At 37.2% G+C, this 9,383-nt stretch overlaps 1 protein-coding gene and 1 non-coding gene across 2 annotated transcripts; one reads left to right on the top strand and one right to left on the bottom strand.

Annotated features, from left to right (window-relative positions):
- Positions 1–150: 150 nt before the first annotated feature.
- On the top strand, positions 151–232 carry trnas-gcu (transfer RNA serine (anticodon GCU)). The gene has a single exon. It is a non-coding gene; the product is annotated as a tRNA-Ser (tRNA).
- A 2,141-nt stretch (positions 233–2,373) lies between these two features.
- Positions 2,374–9,088, bottom strand: pfdn2 (prefoldin subunit 2). The gene is made up of 4 exons (XM_062993372.1): positions 8,994–9,088; positions 5,590–5,678; positions 4,166–4,289; positions 2,374–3,271 (listed from the first exon to the last, which is right to left on the bottom strand). The coding sequence occupies exons 1-4, from the start codon at positions 9,066–9,068 to the stop codon at positions 3,083–3,085; spliced, it is 477 nt and encodes a 158-aa protein (XP_062849442.1). The 5' UTR covers positions 9,069–9,088; the 3' UTR covers positions 2,374–3,082.
- Between the last annotated feature and the right edge of the window lie 295 nt (positions 9,089–9,383).

Raw genomic sequence — 9,383 nt, 5'->3', positions numbered from 1 at the left:
TACTACTTTATTTATTTATGTCTTATTGTTTGCCGACATGGATAAACAATAGTTCACAACTACAGCAATAACGAATCAAAAGAACAAATGTATTTTAAATGTATTGTATGTTACTTCTAATGTAATACTTTCCACATCGCGCTCATACAAGACGAGGTGGCCGAGTGGTTAAGGCGATGGACTGCTAATCCATTGTGCTCTGCACGCGTGGGTTCGAATCCCATCCTCGTCGGAAAGTTTTTAAACGTCGAGCCAAAAACACAAATAGTATTAACTTTTAGCCTTCCATAAAAATAGAAGTCCCAATAAATTGCCGAAAAGCAGTCTATTAATAGCTACAGGGACACACACATTCATAGGCTTAATCCCTATGGGTCAACAACTATCCTCTATGGACAGATATGTAAGGAGTTCCACGCACAGGATAGCCTTGTTGGCCGAAAGATTTCCGTCTGGGTCAGCGAGGCTGGCCACAAGATAAGAAAAGGTTGAGAAGGGAAAGAGCCTTTCCTAAATTGTTACTGTAAAGTCGATAGCATTAAAATATAAAACTTGTTACCAAATGCTGTAGCTAAAACACATGAATTCAAAATTTAGAAGGGGTCCCAGGACTTCAAGACAGTGAATTACACTGAATGGCTTTGGGTGTGTAAACAAACATGGTTCATGAGTAATGTTTCACCACATTTACAGCATTAATTTTATCCAAAGAGACTTAACAGTTGTGACCAAATACAATCCAAGCAATTGAGGGCTAATGGCCTTACAGTGGCATCAAACCAGAACGTTTCCAAATGATGATTTCCAAATGTATATGATTGTACAGTTCTATTCTGATAAAAGTTGTTTTTAGACTGGCAATGTCTACATCTGAAGGAAACATAGGAAAAACATGGGGTTGATTATTGATTTGTTTGTTGTTTATTAGGATTTTAACGTAATGTTTTATACTTTTGGTTACATTCATGACAGAAACGGTAGTTACTCATTACACAAGATTCATGAGTTCATAAGGTTATATCAAACACAGTCTTGGACAATTTAGTATCTCCAATTCACCTCACTTGCATGTTTTGGACTGTGGGAGGAAACCCACGCAGACACGGGGAGAACATGCAAACTCCACAGAGAATGGACCCAGACCTCCCCACCAGGGGATTGAACCCAGGACCTTCTTGCTGTGAGGCGACAGTGCTACCCACTTAGCCACCATGCCGCCCTGATAATTGATTTAATGGGTATAATATAATATAAATCATATGCTAGGTCTTGTCAGTCTTTTGATGTTGACCCAATTAACCTATGGAAAATAGGCACAAGGGGCAAAGAATGCATTTTTATGCATTTCAATACACAAGAACGCATTAAGTAACTAATTTGTCTTACCCTGAGACTTACATTGTTTTAATTGTTTTTTTTTATGTTGGTTATGTTTTAAATGTTTGTAGTGCTACATGAGTTAACAGGTTGTCACGTTTATTGAATAAAAATGTGAACACATTTATGGCCATTACACATGCATTCATAGCAACACCTTTAAAATGCTGAATTTCTTTCAAGACTTGCAGTCAAATGCTCTTGTAATCGTTTGTCCAACCAATTTAAAATGTTAAAAGCAGTATTCAACATTTCACTAACAGTATTTTCCACACTGATTTTGTAGGGATAAACCGAGCGGCAATTAGTTTTTTACATTTTACAATTTCGGCATTTAGCGAACGCTCTTATCCAGAGCGACTTACAGAAGTGCTTTCATAGTAAACATGACCTTACTCTAGTTTAAGTAGGCAACAGTCCAAGAACACAAATCTGCTGAAACCCTGTTAGAACCAAAGGTTTTTTGTTTTGAATGAATAAGTGTTAGTAAGTAAGTACATGTCAGTTTAAGTGTTTAGTAAAGAGGTTTTTAATCGTCTTTCGAGCGAGACTAGTGGCTCGGAGGTTGCATGGTACAGAGCGGGCTTTGATTAGACTTTGAAGGTAGCTTGGGGCTGGTCCATTTTTGGCTTTGTTCACGCCAACATGTTGATTTATACCAATGCCACTAATCTTTTTCAGTTTTTTCAAAATATAAAACCACGTTTTAAGAGGAAAAATCACAATGGTTTAGGAATTATCCAGTATTATAAAAACTTTTCACGGGAGTGGTAGCTCAGTGGTTAAGGTGCTGGACTACTAATTGAAAGGTCACTGGTTCATTCCCCACCACTACCAGGTTGACGCTGTTGATTCCTGAGCTAAAACCTAAATCGTTTTCTAGCACTGAATAGTCACTTTAGATAAATGCATTTCAACTGTTTTAATAAATTTTTCACTTTTATACTGCATCCACATTTCAATCTTAACTAAGACACATGAGAACATACAACTGGGGGGTGTTCAAGAGTGCTTTTTAATTCAATAACAAAAAATACAAACATAAAAAAGCTTTGCTGACTATTGTTTTTGGCAAATGATCTTAAGTAGGACTGTTATATGCTCTAGAATCAATAAGTGACCACAAAATGCTTTTTCCTTTTCCTAAGATACAATTTCTAAACAAATGTATTATTAGGGCATAAGAGAGGCCAAATAAAGGCCTGCGAGCATTTATGTCTTCATGAAAATGTAGTTTATTAATAGTGATACTCAACACATTCATCTCTTCAGTTTCTAGTTTGAAAATGTAGTTTTAATTGGTGTGTTGTTAAGTTCATGACGTAACAGTTTATTTCTGTACGTTTATTGAAATGTAAATGGCAAATGCAGTTTCTCAATAAGCATCATGATATGTAGAACACCAGGCTGGTGTGTTAAAACCTAAATGTTGCGCATGTGAAGCAATAACAAGGAGTGAAGGATCAGAGTTCAAGTCTGCACTACTTAAAATGAATTCATCATGTTAACTTGTTATGACTGTACTGTGTAACTACAAGAATTCTCAAGATCAGTTGTGGTGTATTATGGTCTACAGTGTAATTGAAAGAGATATTAGAATTTTATATTATGAATATACAAAATTCACATGTAAATTGTGACTTCACAATATTCAGGCTCTCTACACCATGTCAACTTTACACCATCAAGTACAGTTTTATATCGACTAAGAAACGAGGACTCCTGCTCCACTTTTAGACCCTCCTCCTTCACTTTCTTTAGATTGACCACTGTTGCCTTTGCCTTGTCGGTCATCTTCACCAACCAACCGGATGTTGTAGCGTTCCCTGTATTCTGTCAGCTCCCGACCTTTTGTCTGCATTTGTGTGTTGAGTGACTCAACAATCTTTGATATCTAATAAAATAAATAAAGAAGAAATGTTGTTATGGAAACATACACATTTTGGACATTTGCTGAGAATATACACTCACGCAAAAAATACATTTTACAGTTTACAAAGTCCTTTGGAATTTTCATGTATTTTTCAAAATGTGCTTGTTCAAGTTCTCTCCGGTCATATTCAAGTATCCAAAATTGTTCATTCGTATTTTTTAACTCAAAATAATCTCTAATTGTTTCTTCTGCGGGCGGCATGGTGGCTTAGTGGGTAGCACTGTCGCCTCACAGCAAGAAAGTCCTGGGTCCTTTCTGTGCGGAGTTTGCATGTTCTCCCCGTGTCTGCGTGGGTTTCCTGCGGGAGCTCCGGTTCCTCCCACAGTCCAAAAAAACATGGTCAGGTTAACTGGAGACACTGAATTGCCCTATAAGTGTGTGTGTGTGTGTGTGTCTGCCCTGCGATGGACTGGCGTCCAGGATGTTACTGTGTGCCTTGCGCCCATTTAAAAAGCTGGGATAGGCTCCAGCACATTCCCGCGACCCTAACTGGATAAGCGGATAAGAAAATGAACGTTTTTTCTACACATTTATGCAGCCACTAAAACTGTATGAAGTCCTCAGAGAAGAGGATGTAAATGATGTGTATGATTTTTAATTAGGAAAATCAAGAAGACCTAATAAACATAACATTGTGTTGCATTGTTTACACAACAGAGGCCATGAGAAGCAATTTTTGGTCACCAAATTTCCACCACAACAGGTACACTTTAATGGTAACATCTATTTTTCTTGTACAAAGCAAAAACATTGATTCTGCTTAAAACAGATTCAACAGATTCATCTGATTAAAACAGGCATTGGCACTTATACCACTAACACAAGTTAGACATGGGTTAATTAATTTATACATACCTGTTCTTTATTGTTTTCCAATGCAGGAAGAACTTCTTTAACAGTCCTTTCTACAAGAACACCTCCAACTAAACGATAGCACTTCCGTGAGGGGTCAACGTCTTTCAGTGTGTCTATTACCAGGCTAAAGAAAAAAATTGTTGTTTATATTCATCTGAAACACTGACATAAAAGCTCTCTCACACAAAACCTAAAACAGAAGTGACACACATTTACCAGTGATATTTTAACTTGGTATTACAAGCACAAAATGCTTTCACACAACAATGTAATTAAACACAATTGTCAGCAAGTATCAAAAATTGTTCATTCATATTTAATTTTTTTTTACTTCAAATAATCTCAAATTGGTTTTTTTTACAGGCGGCACGGTAAAAAAAATCACTACCCTCTACGGCATAAGCCCACAGGTAAGTTTATTGCATGTGCAAGTGTTGTTAGAGTGATTTACATATGATGGAGATGCACAGTTTATTCATTTTAACATTATCCTCGGCATAAATATCCAACAGATACTTTATTTCTGAATTACTGTAATTTATGTGTATTTTTTATTGTTTTCACTAGTTAAATTGTTTAGCTTTCAGATGTTTGAAATCACCCAGCACACTACTGCATGCAACACGTAATTGAAAATAGTAGAACACTACTCATCTGCTTGCTACTGTCATTGATATCAGAAGAATGCACACAACAGTCACCTACCCCACTGGTCTCCCACTACATGACAACTAAGGTGGATAAACTGTCTAGAAAATAATCTAAATCAAAAATTATAGTGCCTTGCGTCATTTTTGTGAGAACTGAAACTGAGGTGAGACTGAGGTCTACATTGCAACAGGACACTGAACAGGACAATAATTTGTTAAAAAGTCACATCTAATTGCTACTTTCAAATCTAATTACAAAACTGTAGTATGACATTTTAAAATTACAGTTTATGAACAGTCCCTGTTTAATTTGACTGAGCTTTAATGAACAGGCTCAAATGTTAGAACCCAGATGTTTACAGCTAAGAGATGCTCATCCCAGCTGTAAAATCTTTCCATACATTCCATACACCGGCATTACTGGGTGGCTCAAAAGTAGTCAGCCAGAAAACCACAAGTCTAACACAACTGCTGACTAAGCAGAGATATTAACATTTCACATAACTAATAGTTTATCATTACAGAAGCAAGGAAAATATAAGACTGTAGTGTATTTATATTCACTTATGCTTAATCAACATTTAAATTGACATATTTGGCATTGGCATGGTTGCATTAATACAATTACAAATTATTGTAAAAACCTTGCTAAACAATTGTTTCCAATTCATTTGTGCTGTGGATGTAGAATACAATGATCTTTTCAAACCACTCCAGAGTCTAGCCCCTTCAGGAAAGTAATTAAGTAATTGATGAAACTGATAAATAGTCCACCTGTGTTCATTGATCTCCATCTCTAGTTCAGCAGCCTTTGAGGCCATGCTGCGCTGCTCCTGCCGCATCCTTTGGAAAGTTGCCACAACCTGTTGGCAGAACACACACAGCCGATGCTAGTTACTCTGCAACATGCAGAAACCATATTTATTCTGAGCTTTATTCGAGATTTAAACCTACAGAACAATACTGATGAATACTTTAGCCTGCATAGATACTGAGAAATAACTTAACAAAATATGCACAGTTTTTTAGTAAAGCGATCAAGATGCTAGAATTGTCCATCTTTGGCAATTATGTACAAGATGTTTTAGAATAGACTTGTCTTTGGTTGTCATAAATATTAGTACATGTACAATTTGTGGTGTATAGGGTAAAAATTTACAAGGTTACAAGGTGAACTACAGCAAAGGTTTTTCGTACAAATATACTTCCCTTAGATGTTAGCCATTGAGAATGATAATCTGTAATTTTTTTTATTCGTAAGAAGTCAAGCCGCTCAGGTGGCGCAGCGGTAAAAAGACACGCTGCAACCAGAGCTGGATTCTGAGTACCTCGTATCGAATCCAGCTCTGCTTCCCCGGTTCGAGGCTGAGCAGCTATATGAACAATGATTGGCTGGTTGCTCAGTTGGGGGGCGGGACAAAGAACCGGATGTGGGTCTCTCTCTGTCAGAATGCGATTACGACCTCTGCCGGCTGATTAGAGGCACCTGCACAAAGATGAGGAACACGCCCTTAGGGTGTGTCTCTCCGCATGCAACGCTAGGTGGCGCCACACTCATCAATGTGTGGGTGGCAAAAATGCATCCGGCTGCTGCCCATGTTTCGGAGGGGATATGGGTTAGCTTCGATCTCCTTGGTCAGGGCAGGGTTCGGCACAGACAGAGAGGAAGTACGATGCAAATTGAACAATTGGATGTGCTAAAGGGGGAGAAAAAGGGGGGGAAAATAAATAAAATAAAATAAGAAGTCAAGACAATGATGAATCCATTTGGGATCACATTTATGTGTTTTTAAGCTGGTTTGTCTTATGATAGACATGATTTAATGAGGCATACACTGTTTCAACAATATTGTTTGTGTCTGGAATGTTCCATGTTATTCTAAATATTAAAAACAATCCAGTTTAATACAGTCTAGTTGTCCTTTATATGTATCAGATTTTATCCCATTTCCTTAGTCATGTTACTACAAAAAACTGCATGCATAAATCAATGTACACTTGGATGTCATTGGCATAAATAGAGCACCGTTTAATGCACACTCAGCTCATTCCATACCGACAGTGTCTGACTGAAATTAACTCAGGCTGCCACTGCAGCTGGTGTCCAACACTTGCTCTCTGCCTGTTATCACACTCTACTACTAACTATATTATAGTCCCGAGTGTTATTCAAAAAAGTAATGTCTGGATTTCCCATCTATTGTATTTCCAAAACCAACCAAATAGAGCATTTACTGAGTAGTTTAATCTACTGTAAGTGTAAACATACACTCTGTTCTCTACTTATTGCCCTAGTTAAGTGGTTTTACTTTTTTTAATTTAAAATCCCAGCTTAATATACAGTATGTACAGAATCACAAGATATTTAATATAAAGTAAACTACTATTTTATAGGTCTCTGGAGTCTGAATGCTTAATCAGTAGTAAAATGTATTTGACACAGTGAATGATCTGAGCCACTTATGTTATATGATGTAAATGCATATCATTTATTTGAGCTGAAACCAACTGTGCATTTTGTAGTATCTGCTCTTAATAATACTTAGTATTGGATCAGTACATACCCACTAAATAAAACACGTTACAGAGCTTTTTTCATTTTAAACAATGTTTTGGCATATTGGAAATGGTAATTAAAGTTCAAACAAAATACCTTAAATATCTTAAATACCTTAAGTTTCTCTACAGTTCATGATATTCTACATCATGATAATTGCATGTTCAGTTAATTTCATTTTTACTGACTGCTTTTACATGGTCAGGGTCAGAGGGGTTCTAGTTCCAATAGGAAACATTGGGCACAAAGCAGGATCACCCTGAACAAAGCATCAATCCATCATAAGAAAACATATGGAAGTTATTATGGAAGTTCTACACAATTCATTTAAGATCAGCAGCACTGTTTTATCTTTTGATTAGTTATCCAAACAGTGGCATAAATGCCATAGCAAAATCACTTATAATAGAGCAGTTTCTATTTCATACTACTGTATACATATCCTCATATCGCACATACTGGAAAGAACAAAATGATCAAGACATTAATTAGGTCTGAATGTATGACATGTCGTAAACATTTTATTTACTATGCTGTGCACTAGGTAAAGAGTTTAGCTATTTAATGAAATCTACTAAATTTACTTTACCGTGTGTACAAAGTCACATCTCATTTACTACGCATTGCACTAATAATGGGCATTTGTCATTTGATGGTATGGTTGAATATACAGTGCTTTATGGATTCCACAGTGTAGTCCTGGTGTTGCTGATCTCTAACTCTGATGTGGACAAAGGATTTATTTATTAGTTTTTTTAGGATTTTGACATCATGTTTTACACACTTTGGTTACATTCTTAAAAGGACAGGTAGTTGCTGGCTACACAAGATTCATCAGTTCAAGTCTTTAATGTCAAACACAGTCACGGGCAATTTCACCTCCAATTCACCTCACTTGCATGTTTGTTTGTTTATTAGGATTTTAACGTCATGTTTTACACTTTTGGTTACATTCATGACAGGAACGGTAGTTACTCATTACACAAGGTTCATCAGTTCACAAGGTTATATCAAACACAATCATGGACAATTTAGTATCTCCAATTCACCTCACTTGCATGTCTTTGGACTGTGGGGGAGAACATGCAAACTCCACACAGAAAGGACCCGGACCGCCCCACCTGGGGATCGAACCCAGGACCTTCTTGCTGGGAGGCGACAGTGCTACCCACAGTCCCGGCATGGTGTGGATGTACAGAAATATGGTGTAATTTGTACTTAATATATAATGGTGTTAGCCAGTGTTGCATGCAGACAGTGAACTTGGCTAAATGTCCATTGAGACTGTCTGAATCCTACTGCACTACACAAGGTGGAAAATGATTTCTACACCCGTTTAAGAGCACTGCAAACAAAGACTGTCTCATAGCGCATACTGTCGTATTAAATATTGTGTTATTTAGTATATAACCACTGTGTCTATACTAACTGGACTTTATATTCAGCCTGATATTGAGCGGTTTTAGCCGGAGTCACACACACGCCTCTGCTTGTTAGCAAAGCTAGCTCATTGTGCAGAGCAGGAATAAAGCTTGAAGGCCGCAGACACTTTTGTTTTATCGCATAAACAGATGAAATAAAATGTGATATATTTTGCACATTGGTTGTAACTAAGCGCTACCTGCTCAGCAGAGGGACCGGACTGCTTTCCTCCACTGCTTTTACTGGCCGTGCTGCTACTGCTGTTCGCTGCCATGTTGAAATGAATAGCACTCCCCATGCAGGACCCCTACATCCTCTATAGGTCTGTCAGAGATAGCGCCTACTCAAAAATACACCACACATTCGGTTATGCAGCTAACATTAACAGGTTAACATTTTAATACCGCGGTTTAATAGTTTTGTCTTAGTTGGAGATAAAGTGAAGTAAAATTAGTATTTAAAAGTGTAACTATTCCAATAGCAAGCCCAAACTATATATATATATATACAGTGTATCACAAAAGTGAGTACACCCCTCACATTTCTGCAAATATTTCATTATATATTTTCATGGGACAACACTATAGAC

Source organism: Trichomycterus rosablanca, chromosome 4 (assembly GCF_030014385.1).
Source record: "Trichomycterus rosablanca isolate fTriRos1 chromosome 4, fTriRos1.hap1, whole genome shotgun sequence".
In the NCBI taxonomy this organism is placed as follows: Eukaryota; Metazoa; Chordata; class Actinopteri; order Siluriformes; family Trichomycteridae; genus Trichomycterus; species Trichomycterus rosablanca.
This window is presented reverse-complemented; position numbering and strand designations above follow the sequence as displayed.

Coding starts and splice junctions, on each gene's coding strand:
- pfdn2 (XM_062993372.1), bottom strand. CDS start 9,068: ATGGCAGCGAACAGCAGTAGCAGCACGGCCAGTAAAAGCAGTGGAGGA. Junction 4,290..5,589: donor ATGGAGATCAATGAACACAG/GTGGACTATTTA, acceptor TTTTTTCTTTAG/CCTGGTAATAGACACACTGA. Junction 3,272..4,165: donor TGGAAAACAATAAAGAACAG/GTATGTATAAAT, acceptor TTATTTTATTAG/ATATCAAAGATTGTTGAGTC.